Consider the following 17,005-nt stretch of genomic DNA (forward strand, 5'->3'; position numbering starts at 1 on the left):
AGAACTACTTACAGTAAAAGGGGTGAGTGGAAAATGGAAAGAAATGCATATCATTAGTTCTCTATCACTCCCAATATGAAAAACAACATAGAGATGCATTATATTTTCTTCAGAGCTTTTCTTGGGGGGAGACAAGAGCAGCCTTGGGTACCACATTGTCAGGGAGGCAACCAGAGATCCGCAAACTCAACAGGGATATGACAGATTTATGGATTAGCCTTACAATACTTCCTTATACATAAGGGGTCCTTTCCTTGATGACATGACATGGAAGGACCTCTGAAATTATCTTGCATCTAAACCCTCTCCTCCCCATGTTTTATTGTAGAAGGGGACAATCTGGCTCTATGTAAGCAGAAAACTACACCAAATATTTTATTCTATAGAATATACACAGAGGTGTAAATCTTCACAACACTTCCTTCACAGCATGGGGCCCAAATAGAGCTGAACAGCTAAGGTAGGCTCTACATTTGCATATATGCTTCGGAACAAAGATAGAGTAACGCTGGATTAACGTGTCAATTCATTCACAGAGCCATATAGCCATATTAGTCCAGCTACTATTAAAATGTAATCACAGATACCGCGTTTTATCTTGCCTAGTAACACCGACGCTTATGATGTTTATCAAAATGTATCCATGGTGTATCACTTAATAATTTCAATTCCCTTCTGAGTATTCAAGATCAATCAGTACCATATTTGGTCTTAATAGGCCATCAAATCTAAATACTCCAGTAATGAAACCCAGGACACTTCATGTTTGAAACCAGTTTCTGTTGCCTACTATCCATAGGTTACTGAAAACTCATATGTATCACTGGGTAATTTGAAAGACAGGTTAGTGTGGGAAACGTACAGTAAATTTAAACAGCTTGTAAATAAACACAACAGGCTTGGATTATTATACTTAAATAAAACATTAAAATAAAACTTTAAAAAATCTGTGCAATGCTATATGAATGGCTGCACAAATGGCAAATGTTTCCATGTGACCTCTGCTAGTGTGTCCAAACCTAATCAAGTGAAATCTTTTATCATTGTAGGTTTGTCAATTGTTTTTTCCCCCCACTGTGATAATACCCATTAGATATAATGTAATTTTTCATTTCTAACAGTAACCTGGAGATGTATTGTGCTTTTTAGGTCAAAGCTTTGAAGATTCTCATTTCAACTGTGAGGAGAAGAAACTTAAGAAACAAAGTGCTGACTGACTATGGACATATGTCTTTACTAACAATGGGAACTTAGTTAACTAAAAGTATTAGTCAGTAGAGTCAGCATGAACTTCACCACCATAATAAGCTTTATTTCAGTAGAAATTACTGCTTTCTTAACTCCCCAGAACTATTGACAGGATTCTCAAAGAACAGACTTTTAAAGTGGTCTTCCAAGAACAACCACATTTTTAGAGTCTTAAAAGCCTTGTCCTGCACCCCTTACACACACAGGAAACCCACCTATTTCATGCAGGAATATTCAACAATATAAACACCAGACATGAAAAAAATCACATCCACTTGCTACCAATATACAAAAATTTATGCTCGATTGTAATGAAATGTGGTGAAAATGGACTGGAGAGCATTATACATGTGCTCCAGGTGGCATGGGGGGAGCACTTCAATAACATAGGTCCGAAAGCCACGCTAATTAAAAGTACCTGGAGCAGCACGTGTATTAGCAGCCCCATGCTGGAAAATGACGGTGGGGCACTTTGAACTAAAACTGGTGGAACAAGCTTAATTTTAAAGCACCCCGCCACCATTTTCAAGTGTTAATACACATGACACTGGAAGCTGCTGGAGTGCGTTAATTTCCACGCTCCAGCAGAATCAGTTGAGTCTGCTGCAATGTGCTGGAATTATGGCACACTGGAGCAGGCTCCCTGCACATGTATAGGAGCCCTTATGGCCAAGACCCATTTTCTTTGATACTCTTATTGATTGTTGTCTCTAAGAACTTATGTCATTCATAATGAGGAAAGCTGTGCTTTATTAACAAACCTTGATGATATTCCCTCCTGATCAGTTACAATGCGCATCTTGGTCACTTATGATCAGTAGGTAAACAATTATTGTTATTTCTTTATACAGCATGATCAAGAGTAAATGCTTTCCTTTTAGCTTTTATCATGCAAATGCACTTAACATGATGCAGCAGTTAAAGAGTGTATTTACTACATCAGTTCTATTGTAAAAGCTTTCTCATTTCTTTCTCTTTAATTTTTTTAATTTTTAATGGAAGCATAAGCATATCAATGTATACAGATTTAGTGAGACTTTTTGTGCATGTTTGTCCAAATGCAGTGCATATTAAATAAGTTCATTAACCTAGCATGTTTCCTACTTTATTAATAAAGTTTCTGCAGTTAATGTTCACATTTGTGCATAGTATCAAGTCATTTGTACATAACTAGCAACGTTGATACAAAATAGAGTGAAATCACAACGACATATTTAATGTCTGATCACAAGAAAATCTCATTTAAAAATTGATTCTCAAAGCCATCTGTAAAAGACAACCTTAATATGGCATAACATTATTCTGTCTGCTGTACACCTGCTTGTTCTCAGGCTAAAGAACAAAAAATAACAACTCCTTACCCACATTAAAAAGCATATCATCCTTTTTGACATATCTATTAATACACATGTGTGTATGTTATTTTATATTGTGCTTCACAAAAATGATATTACTAATTTCAATGAATAGGAAAGAAATGTAAGACACATTGCACTAGTTTAAATTTAATCTGGAGAAATGTAATTTGGAGAAATGCTATAGAAGAAGTGTAACAATTATATTTACTTTTTGAAGTAAAACTATATTTCAGCTAAACTATGAGGAGGCCATAGAGTAAGTAAAACAAGGTGTATTTTCATCTGGATATGATTTTAAATCCACCTTAGCCAGATACATCATTGTAGTTTGTTTAAATTCTTGTTGACTAAGGTGATGAAGTATCATAAGACAGCTCCACAAAAGGTCACAAAATTCTGGGCACTGTTGCTGTTGCCTATCATCATGCCAGAGTGTAATTCAGGAATTCTTAACTGGTGGGGTCTTCATGTCAGAAACTTTTTTTTTTATCTTACCTGCTTCTCTGTTTTCTTAGAGTAAATTATACAGCACAAAGAAATACAAAATGTTGTGCACTCTTCATATAATGTTTTAGTAACAAATACAGATTATAATTTAGCATTAATAATCAATACCACTTTCTATTTAGAAAAAAGCCAGAAGGTGTTTATTCATGTGGTTTCAGAAGTTATATTTCAAATAGAATAAGCTATATTTGAATAAAGTATAGGAGCTATTCTAAATGCTTCCTTATATTTTATGTTCCAGAGAAGTCTAAGTGTGGCGGCGAAGCGCCCCCACAGGCGAGCGAGGGGGAGCAAAGGGGACCCACAGACCCCAGACCCCGAGAGCAAGCCCCCAGAAGGGCATATGCACCGGCAGAGGGGCAGAGGGAGGAAGAGCCGCATCCGCGGCTGCAGCCGCGCGAGCCGCCATTACGCCGGCTCTGGCAACAGCTGTTCCCCGCGCGGCGAACAGCTGAGCCAATCCCAGCGGCCGCGGCGGGAGGATTTAAGAATGCCGGCAGAACAGGGAAGGAGCGAGAACCAGGGAGAGAGAGTACGGGGGTGCTGCCCGTGCTGCAGGCTCTCGCACGGAGCGGAGAGGACCCCGCCTGCGGGTCTCAAGTAGGCAGTGTAGGCAAGAGCTGGAAGCCTTTCGCAAGCAGCCGAGCGAGAGGCAGTCAGAAAGTGCACGCCGAGGCACTCTCCCTGCGTCCTGAAGCGGCAGACGCCCAGGAGGCAGGGGAGCGCCCTGTGGCCGGGAGGAAAGGGGAGACAGCGGAGGCCCCAGGAGGGGGCTGGAACCAAGGGAAGTACCCACCAGCTCCCCCTGGTTCGGAGGAGTATTACCTCTAAGGGAGGAAAAAGGAGAAACCCCTCCCAGCCAGAGGGAGGACGACCGGGAACCGGGGGACCGGTCAGAGGCCATCATACTGGGCCTGGCAACATCTGGAAGACATCGCCCAGCGGTTGGCGTGTGGACGGGGTGTAGGGGAGGCGGAGCCCCGTGGATCACCGCGTCCGGTAACCGTGAGTAACACCGTCTATCGGGAGGTCCCACCCAGGATAAAGATCTCCACTGGAGACCCCTCTGAACGTAATCGAGTACATCCAAGTTGTGGCAGGCAAGTTGAGGGGAGGGGCCACACCCCGATAGGCCAGGTGGAGCGAGGCGCAGGCTCCACACTAAGGTAGTAATCACTTCAGTTATGCCTTTCACAAACATAAATATTTATAAGCCTTATATACCCTAAGGCTTTGACTCGGGTTGTTAATTTTCAAATTGGTCATTAACTGCTAAAATTACCCATTTGTCAAAAATAGATGTTATTTTAAAAACTGTAACCAGCAGTTGGGAATAAAGTTCATAATAGAGGAAAATAGAAGGCAATAAATGAATTCTGCAAATGGTTAACTGACAGTAAAAACTGTTTTTCTGATTATGTGCACTATCATGTATTGTATATATATTTCAACATTCTCGCATAGTTTTGTTGGGTGAATCTTACCACTTAGACATCTCTATCTCATTAGGGGCTGTGTAATCTCTCAGGCCACCTCTATATGTGCAGGTAAATGGTGCAATTGGAGCTAATGAATGATCCACACAATTGCATCTCCTGCCATGTCACATGTGCAGGAGGCATAATTGTGGGATTGTGCATTAGATCTAATAGCACCTTATTGTAGGTGTAGGGGGATTGGGCTCCCCATGCACTGGCAAGAGGCAGGCACCCATAGCTGGGAGACTCCAGGCAAGTCAATTGCTCTCTTTGCTTCAGTTCAAGCAACCTATATGATGATAACAGATAAGTAGAAGGTAGAGCAGGATCACAGCTTACAGACTAACTCATTCAGAGAAACTTTCATAGACTACACTTTACTTGGTCAAATCAGACTAAATGGCTAACTACCTCTCTCTATGAAGAAAGGTAAGTTAGCTAGAAAACTAACTAATTTTGGATTGGAGCAGGAGACTGGAAAAGATTGGGCCATGTAGTACCTTTGGTCTTGGAGGAGTGCTGAAAGAACACTGTCCCTTTACCCTGAGTGTGATAGTGCCACTAGTGGACTGATGCTCCAGGACTCTTATATAATAAAGGAATTAGTCCATCTGTCTGTCTGTCCGTAATGCTCTTGGAGCACTCTGGTTAGCGAAACAACTAATCAGAGTGTGAAGCACTGCCATGATGGTGGTGATGGAGGGGACAGAGCCAGAGTGGGGGCGGGGTGAGGCCAGCGGTGCTGGAGGCAGCGGGGGGTGTTGGTGGAGGGGGACAGAGGGGACAGTGGGCAAGCTTCCCCCCACCCCTGCTCCTGGGAGGCAGCGGTGGCACAGGATGGTGGGTGGCAGTGTTCCATCCCCACCCATCTCCCCCGTCATCCTTGATGGGCAATTCACTAGTAGTCTACGAAACTGCAGTGAGAAAAGCTGCACAGGAATAGGAAGAGGGGCATTTTTTGTATAACCTTTTGTACCTCCCAAAATTTAGCTCATATCAACAAATCACCTTTATTTAATCTTCGGGTACCTTGTGAACTCAAATAAACAAGAATTAAAAATTACCTGTAATCATTTAGAAAAAAAAAAAAGAAAAAACTGAGCAGATTTTCAAAAAGCTCCCTCATATTTCACCACACATTCAACCCAGATAATCTAAGAAGAATCAAACTGTTCTTCTTTTAGATAGAGATGCAAAAGCAATCCAGGTATGGCTATTAGGAACCAAAGTGCTATATCTTCTGTCAGTTTTAGGAGTTACAGAAAATGGATTCAACCACATAACATACATATCAAGCTGGGGAAGAGTGACTTGAGCAGAAGGCTTACTAATCTGAGTCTCCAACAAATCACGGAAGGTAAGGAGAAAGAAAAGATGGGCTGACAAGGAATAGAAAGCCTAGCTTACATGAGGAGGCAAACAGAATTGCATCAAATAGGCTAGAACAGGACCAGTTCTTCAGATACTTTAAAGCAGGGGCACCAAACTCATCAGGTCCCATGGAATGGATGAACAGTGCAGGCCCAGTCCACAGGCTGAATGAGGACCAGAGATCGGCCCAGCACATCATATCCAGTGTATGGGGCCAGTGTGGGGTGGATACCATGTGCCAAACTGGCCCTGGGCACTACATAAAGCATGCACAGGGCCAGGGCTACTGCACACTGCACACACCACACAGGACAGTCCAGGGCACAGTGCATGTGATGCATGGGTGTCAGGCGATGGCCTCGAACTTGGGACCACAGCCTGGTCAACCACTGCTTTTCCCAGCATGCCAACCTACAGCTAGTTTCCCAGACAGCTTGAAGCTTCCAGCAGAGTCTAACTCTCCACTCACTCCCTGTCACCACAGAGGCTGTTTGGGAACAGCTGACCCCAACTTCTCCCATATAAAACCATATAAACAAGAAAAGAAAGTGTCCAGGGCTCAATCTGATCCCAAACTGCTTTGCTGTTCCCTCTAGTTTGTACTCTGACTTTGTACTCTGCTTGGTCTTCTGGCTTCCTGAGCCAGCTAGCACTTTGAATCTACTCTACGGGGCCAGGAGCTGAGCCAGACTAACTTTTGGGGGCCTGGGGCTGTGCCTGCGGGGGGCAGGGCAGGGTGGGCAGTGGCAGTGCTATGAGGGGTAGTTATGGGGTGGGCTATGGCCACCTCAAAATTCACTGTAGCCATCTCTCCTACTGCTGCCCACTCCACCCCTGCCCTTCCTGAGCCCAGCTCCAACCCAGCCCCTGCCAGGAAGAACCTGGCACAGCTCCTGGCCCTGAGCCCACAGCATGCAGCCCACCCTCACACCGCACACAAATCTGGGGGGAGGGGGAGGAGAGCAGAACATATCCCCCATGCCCTCCCCGGGGTGCATGCAGTGGTGGGGAGCCACACCCCTTCCAACCCCCATCCCTCTGCACCCCCCACAAGAGCTACCTGTGGCTCTGTCCCATTCTTGGTGGGGTCACATTCAACACCCTGGCTGGGCAGCACCTACCCCTGTCCCTGCCCCACTCCCTCCCTCATTATGGGGGCCTTGATATGCCCCCCCATGCCCTTTCCCTCCCCTACGCCCCTTTCTGTCCACAGCCTTACTGGCCAGATGCTTTTCTCCAAGCTGCCAAGCTGCATTCCTGTAAATTGGCAATGGGATCGGTGTCAGCCGATATGGCTGGTTCATAATCGGCCATCCATATTGGCCAAGAAAATCTTTATTGGTGCACCCCTAGTTTAAATCCCTTCTCCCCACCTAAGCCTGTGAGCCCATGGCCAGGGTGACCACACCCCCTGTTCTCTGCTCAAGCGCGGGGAGCGGAAGGGCAACAGCCTGATAGGGACTGCCCCCCGCCAGGCAAACCTCACTAGGGTCCAGGGCTATGGAGGGGATTTAAACCTCCTCCCTCCCCACCTTAGCCTCTGAGCTCCTGGCTGGGGCATGGCCATGCCCCCTGCTCTTCATGAGAGTGGGGAGTGGGAAGCAGAGCACAGTGGGGGGAAAGCCTGGCAGGGACTGCCCCTCCAGGCAGACCTTGCTGGGGTCTGGGGCCAAGGTGGGGACTTAAACCCTGTCCCTCTCTGCCTCAGCCTGTGATCCCCTGGCTGGGTTGTGATCATGCCTCCCCACTCTCCGCTCAAGCCAGGAGGTAGGGGCCTGGCAGGGGCTGCCTTCCTCCACCTCCAGGCAGACCACTCTGTCCCCCTTGTCAGCCAGCCCTCACTGCTCTGGCTAGAGAGCAGAGGGGCAGGGCCAATTCTTCTCTATGGAGCAGAAAGCATAGCCCAGCCCAGGGCTGCAAAGCATCCTGGGATGCTGGGGCACTGTGATTTAACTTGAACCAAGAAGGGGTCGGAGACAGAAGTTTAAAAACCAATTTGACCTAAATCAGTTAAGGTTTATCTTAAACCAGTTTCAGCCATTTTGAAACTGACTTATGTGCACTAAACTTCTGTTCTGTTACAGGTTTAAACCTGTTTCTGATCACTTACCTTTTTATATGCAACTTCTGTCCCTAGCCTTAGTGTGTGGCATCCTCAAAATCAAAAACTGGGTAAGGCTACCATTACTGAAGAGAGAAGTATTACATTTGTTGGGGGAAACAAGTCCCAAGCTTGGAGTAATTGTGCAGATTCATAGAGAAGGCCATGGGAAATATCTGCAGAGGAATATTTGCTTTGTATCGTCTGAACAGGTTAATGAGGTTCTGTAATTTGTCATAGAGAAATATGCAGGAAGTGAAGATATAGGTTGAAGCAAGGCAGAAGAGAAATAATATGAACCATCTAAAGGAACAGCAATAAGAGCTGGTTGAAGCAGTTTTCCCAAAGATACCTTGCTGACTAACTGAAAATATTTAAAGGGGGGACACCCCACTTTTGGAAAATCGAAGAATGCATATATTTTCCAGAGAAAAACATAATGAAAGAAAAAAAAGTCTGCCCAAATTTTTCTTGGGAAAAATAATATATTATCAATCAACTTTAATTACTAGGCAGCACCAGAAGCAGAATCGAGCCCACAACTATGAGGTCAAGCACTTGCGACTTATCTCCCTCCAAGCAATGGATGAACTTCAAGGAAACTCTTTAGGATTTGACCCCAGAAACCCTGAACTTGCCCATCCCAATTAAACTGTCACAAGGTTTCACTGAGTTGTATCTTCCCCCTCCATCTAATTAAAGTTTTGTACCCTGCGTGTTAACAATTTCTTTATTGCTGGCCTTGGTAAAGGCTTACTTACTACCAGATGGGAACATGAACATTTATTCGCTGTCCATCCAGCTAAAAGAGTCTCCAGGGTCTAGCATCTGGAGCACCTCTGGTTCAGGATTTGCCTCCTAATTTAGAAAGATGTTATGAGACATCTAAATACATTTGGCTCACCATGACACATATTTACACTTTCAGGGTGCTGGGGTACACCAAATGCACTATGGAAAGATCTCAGGCCTAACATAAAATCCCAGGTCTACACACCATGCACACTTCAAGGTTCTAAAACCTGAATGTTGCTTTTGATATTTTGACTCAGGCATTGAGAGAGGTTGAAATAATTATATGCACAAATATGCAGATTACAATTACACACACCTGAATTGCTAAATGCCATACAAAAAAAAGCATTCTCTGTGTGCTTAAATGTTGTGTCACAAGACTCTTAAAAGTGCATGTTTTGAATTAGTCATATGTGCACTTACATACAAAAAGTAAGCAAAATATTACAACTATTTTGAATGTTTACGTGACATTAAGTAGTCTTCATGGAATCATGAAGAAAGACAGTAACGTCAGAGGCAATACCCAAGTGGACAACAGTATCTGCATCCATTGGAGCAATTTGGATTTGTTTCAGCTTGCATTTTTTTTCTCCTAAGAGTAAACCCTAGAGAACTGCATTGTCTTTAGCTGGCAAATAAGGAATAAAATCTGGTTCATAATTAGGCTGGAGGGGGGCGAGGGGGGGGCAGGGAAGCCAAAACATTAATAAATGATGCCTTTTCTTCCACATACTCTGAAGTTACTGGTACCACAAGTCAGCACATTACTTTAATTGATATTACATAGAATATGAGAGAAGGCATTTCCTGTGTAAGTACATATAAGAGTCCATTTACATATTTATAGTCATTAGCAATAAACCACAACAGAATGTAAATTACTAGGATGTGGGTACACTTCACAAGAACACAGCTGAAGGCCTAGGGCCTTTAGCTACTTTCACAGAGGATCACTAGGGCTTAGTATTAGAGTTTAGCCCAGACAGCCTAGAACAGAGATGGGAAAATGCAGCCCACCAGGCCATTCTATCTGGCCCAAGTGGCCCCTAAAAATTTAGAAAATTAATATTTATCTGCCCCTGACTGTCACGCAGCCCTCAATGGCTTGCCAAAACTCAGTAAGCAGCCCTCCACCCAAAATAAATGCCCGCCCTGGCCTAGAATGTTTACTGCTATGCGAGTATAATTGCTTAATTTGAAAATATGATTAAAAACTAACTTTGATGGGAATGTATGCAAAGTATTATTAGGAAAAGAAAATTCACAGTGGAAGGATAAGAAAGAATTCCTACAATTTGACCAAGTTTCTCCTAAAACTGTTTGACTGCTTATTCACATGTTGTGTGGGGGGTATGTGTATCTTCTGTCCCTAGCCCTATAGGTACCTTTTGTAAATAACTACTCTTCTTTCAGGTGCCCTGTTTGGCTCATGGGATCCTGTATCTCATTCCCCACGAGCCTACTTTTCCTCCCAACACTTTGTGATGTTTTGGTCATTTTCAGCTCCTATTTTCTAGAAGAAAAAAAATAATTTGAGAATAATAAATATGTGCACAACTACTGGAAGTGAATGTTAACTACAGAAGAGAATTTAAAATGTCCAAACGGGTGCTGCTGAAACCAGGAGATCATCTGAAAGAGAAAGGCAACTTTAAATTATTTCTACTCCCCTCCTTCCTTCTCCTCTTGCCATTACCCTAAGGCTCCAACTGAGCTTGATCTCTTAATTTAGAAATGAGAACTCTGGTTCAGCTTCCTACTAAAACACGTATTTCAGAGGTACTCAGCTGCTTTTCAAACATGACTAAATACTGTGGCTAGCTTTGTAAAGTAACCAACAGTTTCTCTTTGAGGTTCTAATGTATCATGAGCACTAGCAGCAGTTTCCCTCCTAATCCAGCCGCAGCATTGACCAGTGCTTGAGATGCAGCTAAGCAGTTTTGAAATGTGGTCGTCAGCAAGAAGCTGAGCTACAAATACATGAATGGGAAAATCTCGTCTCTGCCTCCATAGCTGAGGTGGGTCTCCTTGCAGTAAAACTGAAGCAACTGAAAGAGGGTGAGCAGTATTCACAGCACCCATGCAGATGAACGGTATGGCTATGCAAAACCAGACCACTGAGTAGCTCACTCTAGGATAAGCTCTTTGGGCACTGAGAACTCTTGCACCCTCAGCTCTGGATCACCTACTCCCACCACTCAGCTGACTTACACCCCTCTACCCCACCACACAGACACTGTGCATGCATACCTTTGTATGCTGTACATGCTGTGCATGCATGCCTTTCTCACTCTCCCTTCCCTGAACAGCTCCCTATTGCCCAGTTTAGCTACTGCAGCTGAGTACTGGTCTGAGGTTTTTTTCTTAATGGTCATGATTCAGTTTCTTCACAATACCCCACAGTGAAAGGGCAAACGATAAAAGGCAGAAGGAAGTTTGGGCTATAAACTAAACAAAATAATGTGACTACAGGTTTTGATCATACTAATGGGCTTGTCGCTATATTTTGCAACTACTAGATGTACGTGTGTGTAGTAAACAGCTCCAAATGATTCGTGGTCTCTAGTAAACAAGTCAGACAAAACTGGAACCCTGCTTATGTCTGTGGTTAGTTGTTTCCTTAATAAACAATGAAGGGGAGTGTAATTCTATAACTGTAAATATCACAGTATTAACTGCCATTGTACCTGAAGCCAGCCTAAGCTTATTTTCTAATTTTAACTAAATTACCACCAGAGGCATAAGGAGATATTGTCTTTCTGGAGAGTAAAAGAATGACTACTTTTTGGAAGGCACTCTCAGAATCAGTACTGAGGGAGTTGTTGGAAGAAAGAATTTATAAGGAACCAACAAAAATATGCAGACACAAATAGGAAAACATAGCTATTGTTTACAGTTATGTGAAGAAGCATATTTCTCCAAAAGCAAGACAATTTCATTTTCTATTAAAGTTCACAGCTAGGTGAAGGGGGGAGAGGAAGAATACCAAAGTTTACTTAACATGAGTAATTTATTATATTAAGCAGAAAGCACAGTAGAGATGCACCTTATAAACCAGCTAAATCAAAGATGTTGAGTCAAAATTGCCTCAAATGTCCAGGCTCCAAAATCTTTTCAGAGATGAATTTTTAAAATTTACTTTTATCAAGAAATGCCACAATTTCAAAATGGCACAAAGCTAAAATGCCACACAAAGAACTATGGCAGCCATCTCGCAAGCAATATTAGGTAGAAATCAAAAGGACAGAGTGCAATAGCTTCATGCAGACATTGAACACACAATAAGACAAATAGTAAAAAAGTGGAGGCCCAGAATATACCCCATTATCTGTCAACCTGTAAGCTGAAGGTTTCAATCTTACTTGGTTGTTTTAGCCTTCTTGCTAGCCTGGAGGATAGCAGCCAAGAGCCTTTGGAAGACATATGTCCTCTTTTCATTCCATCCAGGAAGAGCACACACCAACTGCTGAAACTTCCTTAGCCTGACAAAGGGTTTTTGAACCCGAAAGCTTGCTTAATAACTTTTCTCCAACTATTTGGGTTGGTCTAATAAAAGATATCAAATTCACCCAAGGAACCTTGTCTGCATATGTCCTCTATGGTTTCTTCTCAAAGTCACCAGGCAGGACCACTATACACTTAAAGCTCTGAAAGATCTTTTGGGCTGCGAGGGGAGAGGAGGAAGGCTAAGGAATATGCATGCCCTCCTCTAATACCCCACTCTGACACACTGTGTCAGGAAACAATTCCTTGTTGTTGCTGCCAACAATAAATGGGTTTCTAGTAGTCATAAATCCTTAATGTGCTCACTACATTGGAGGTGAGGGGAGTTCAGTCTGCACGGACAATGTATTTGGGCCATAACTACATATCTCAAAGATATTTTAAATATGTTGTTATTGTTGTTGTATAGACAGGCCACAGTTTAAATGAGAATCACTTTCATCTGATGTATAAAAGTATAGAAAATGCAATAAAGGAGTTTGTTTTTTTCTTTAAAGCATTCTTATTTTACAGATAATTTTATCTAAATTATATATACTGAATGGCAATTTTTAATGAAAGCAGAGGAAATTAACCAAACTACAATTATGCAACTATTATTTGATGTACAATGGTGATCACATATTACAAAAATTAGATTCCTTCCTTTTTTTAAACTGTTTTCTTCTTAATAAAGTAAAAACCTTTCAAATTTGTCATAGGAAAACCACTGTGTGGATTTTTTTTTTTGATTTTTTTTTACAAATTCTTGTATTACTTCTTTTAAAAGACCACATTTCTTAGCATGGAGTAAAATTCTTAGCATGGTGAGTGAAGATTTAAACACTTCCAAAGTAAAACAAAAATGGGAACAGCAACAATGCACCAGTCTGGTGCAACAAATATAATCTGGATAGTCTGTACATGTAAGATATGCTCTGCATGTCTGACTGGCTTCTGTTTTATGCTAAAATAATTTGGCTGACTTCCCAGAAGGTAGTTCTATCATATCCCAAAAGATCTCTACCATCTCACCCCTCCATTAAATGCTAACAATAAAAACCCACATTTGGCTGCATGATATTAAATATCTAACTTTTTAAAACTGCTTAATAAGGATAAAAGCACACAACAATTAGGAAAATATTATCACTATAGCAGATTAGGGGTAGGGGTAGCTCTAAGACTTTCAGATGATGTAAATCAAAACAGACACACTAAAATCAGTGAGATTACACTGGTTCACCTCATTTGAAGGTCTAATTCTAACCATTTAAAATGTTCCAGTCAAAGGTTTTCTTTTGAGAAGAGAGTCAGAGGAGCACTCTTTTCTTGTTTTCCAAGCAGAAATGAAAAATGTTCTGATACACTGGGATAATATTTTCCAATTTATTTTGGCTCAGCATCTACTGGCCATATTCAAACAGTTCATCTGTTGTAGGAGTGTTTAAATAATATCTGCGTTTGCATTTTTTTATGGAAGGAATAATAAAAGGCAACATCAATACAATTAATTCATATGGCAACTCACTTTTCTGTGTCTAATAACCAAGCAAACTTCAGTGGACTATTTCACCCTACTTTCATCACAAGTTTATTGCTACTGTGCTTTCCTTGAAAGTGTCCTTTTTCAACTCTTACCTTCACATTGTCTGGATGAAGTCCTCCAGGGTGTTTGTCCATGTACTGACATAAATCAGTATGCTGAAAGAAAGTTAAAAGGGAAAAATAAATGTATTAATATCCCCATGATCACAACAGATCAATATCCTTTCATTTCAAAGTCACTGTCTCCTCTGGACACAGCAAATGGAAGACAAGTAGAAAATATATTTTCTCACTTGTACCGTGTTGTCTTTCCTTCAGGCTCTCTTTTAGTTAAGCAGCTCTGTAACTTGACTGATAAGACTATTCATAAAATCTAAACTATATATGGTTTCCTTCTAATTTCCTATACATGGTTAATTTATTGATTTAAATCTCAGTCAGTAACACACACAGTATGTCATGGTATACCTCGTCACAATCATTTCAACAGTGATGCCTACAGGTAACATCTGTGAAGGAAGCAAATAAAGAAAAATATCACAAATCCTACTTTCACTGCTCACATCAAAAATCTTGAAATGTAATGTTTTATGAATAAATTGAGCAGGATTTGGGACCCTGTTCATTTACAAAATAATTCCTAAAGTAGTTGTAAAACAGAGTACCGATGTGGCTTTTCCTGAAAATCTACAAAATCTATAAAAACGAAGAAATAGAGAGGCACATCACAGCATACATGCATGCCCATGCATAAATAATCATCATGTAGATATTGGAAATAGCCTCACAGCAAAGATTACTTTAGATTTGCACTTAAAGCCAAATTAAAATCTGTTTTTCACTTCTTAATTGAATGTAGTCTCTGTGAATTTATCATAATAACTCTCTAGAAGACAACTGAATTCTCCATGTAAATTTGTAATAAATATTTATTAACTCCTGCAGGAAGCATTTAAAATGCTCTCTTTTAAATTTTCCCCTCACACTTCTTTATTTTCCTCCCAATAAGCAACCTTTTTTCCAATCAGATTGCAGTATGAATCCCTAAACTTAGCTTCTGAAATTAAAGTCAGGGTAGACAAAGCAGCAGCATTGGCTACCAAAAATGTCAACAAACTGGGGTTGATCTCACCCTTCAGAAAACTGGAACACATTTGGGAAAAAAATCAACATGCATTCCGGCAGTAGGTACTTGGCAATGTATGCCTCATGTACAGAAAAAGATCAACTGTGCAAAATGGCATTAAAGGTGCGCCTTGGACAGAAGCTAATCTCCTCCAAGCCAGAATGGTCTCCTGGGCTATACTGTGCAACCTATTCAACCTCAGGAATCATTCTCTTATGTTCATTTACAAGCTTGCCATGAACATCCACTTAAGTTTCCACTAGATAAGATTTAAATTAGCTTTAACAGCCATTCCATGGTATGTGACTCTCTCAGACAACTCTCTTACAGTATGCACACTCAAGCTATCCTTTACTCTACTACTCTATCCAGCAAGTGTCCATACACATTAAAAAATATGATACAAGAAAAATATCTTTTTGCTAAAATTAAAATTAAAGTGGTAAAGATACAAAGATATTTCATTAAAACTTTAGTTTTTAAATGAAAGGTAAAAAGATACGTGTTCAGTAGGCTATAAACTAGCACATTTCTTTAAGGAACTGATCTAAGAACTAAAGGCAGAAAATATCCTCTGCTCAGTGAAAACTGCTTGAGTACCAAAGTGTTGCGTGCGACTATCACAGGGACAAACAAAGTGAAGATTTGAATTGGTATGTGATATTAAGCACAGGAGGCAGTTTTCTTCCAAGCAGAGGCTAAAAAAAGTAACGTGTCTGTTCACTTCCAATTAATACATCAATGAAGTAGGTGACAAAGAAAAAGGTTAATGCAAGCATCCATCTCCTCCCTCATTTTCAATTCTGGAGACCAAAACAAGAACTGACCAGTCACTCTTCAGCATTCGTTAGCACACTGCCCATTCACACTGATGTTTCATTGACTGATTATTATATTTCTTCACTGTTGAAACAAAGTTGTACAACAACCTGGTCACCTGGTGGTTGAATGATTAATACTGATTTAGCACTACTATTGACATAAATTTCTAGTGTCCCCCCAGGCAAATATCATTTGAAATATCATTATTGGAATGACAAATATTTCTTTGTAGCTTCTACTGAGCAAGTTTCTTCCTGTTTAATTGTTCTGATGTTTTTCTGTCATGGCAAAAGAATGATATTCTCAACAAAATAAAACCTCCTTGTTTAACTTTAAGTGACTTTATAAACAATGGTGTTTGCTCTTTTTGATGCACATTTAATTGAAGTGCTTTGAAAAAAATTCAATGGATTTTGATTTTCGAAGAATATAGGAGAAAAGACAAAGACTTTCTTATTGTGCATCTATCACACTCTCAGAAATCTGGTAAACCTGTCTGACATAGCCACATTGCTGTGGATTCTCACTTATCTTCTTGCAGGACTCAGTAATGTAGCTAAGGCAGAGTTACTGACCATCTACAAAATGTCTGCTTTAAGTAATTTATCCAGCACTGCATAGGAACTCTAACACTGGAGAGGTGGAATCGAGTTCTTCAGAGCAGCACTCAACAGGCTTAACCATAAGCCAATTCTTCCCTTTTTTACAACCACTAGCCTCATTTATTTCATACATTCCAGCTTCCACAGACAAAGCCCAACAAGACAAAAGTCCCCATCACTGCACAACCTTGATTCATTCCCAGAGCAAATCCACTCTGCACTGAATGTGGCTGAGATCCTGTGGACAAATTTTCAGTGATCATACATTAGATATTAGACCAGCATAATACTATGGTACAAGAAGGCCAAATTAACCTTGCATGGACAACCTTAATCCTGGTAATCTTCAACTTCTGAATGTTGGACCTTTACCACCTTAATGATGCATTTTTACAAGCTTCTTGTAACCAATATCCTACATCCTTAAAAGAGCAAATTAAAAAATACTCCACTGTGCTGCACTGGGCGCATGTACATGAGACATGTTAAAGCGCATTAGGCTAATTTACTGCATAGTACAGGCACATGTCTACATATGCGTGCCCTTACTGCACTGTAAAAAT

The 17,005-nt window shown here is 41.2% G+C and overlaps 1 protein-coding gene across 4 annotated transcripts in view; it reads right to left on the reverse strand.

The window, feature by feature from the left end:
• CDK14 (cyclin dependent kinase 14) overlaps positions 1 to 17,005 on the reverse strand; it is a 676,419-nt gene that overhangs the window by 368,792 nt on the left and 290,622 nt on the right. For all 4 annotated transcript variants that reach the window (XM_059729021.1, XM_006258932.4, XM_019497918.2 and 1 more), the window contains one exon: positions 13,986 to 14,048. In XM_059729021.1, the coding sequence (XP_059585004.1) occupies positions 13,986 to 14,048 (63 nt within the window). The remainder of the gene's footprint in view (positions 1 to 13,985; positions 14,049 to 17,005) is intronic.

Source organism: Alligator mississippiensis, chromosome 5, assembly GCF_030867095.1.
Source record: "Alligator mississippiensis isolate rAllMis1 chromosome 5, rAllMis1, whole genome shotgun sequence".
NCBI classification, from domain to species: domain Eukaryota; kingdom Metazoa; phylum Chordata; order Crocodylia; family Alligatoridae; genus Alligator; species Alligator mississippiensis.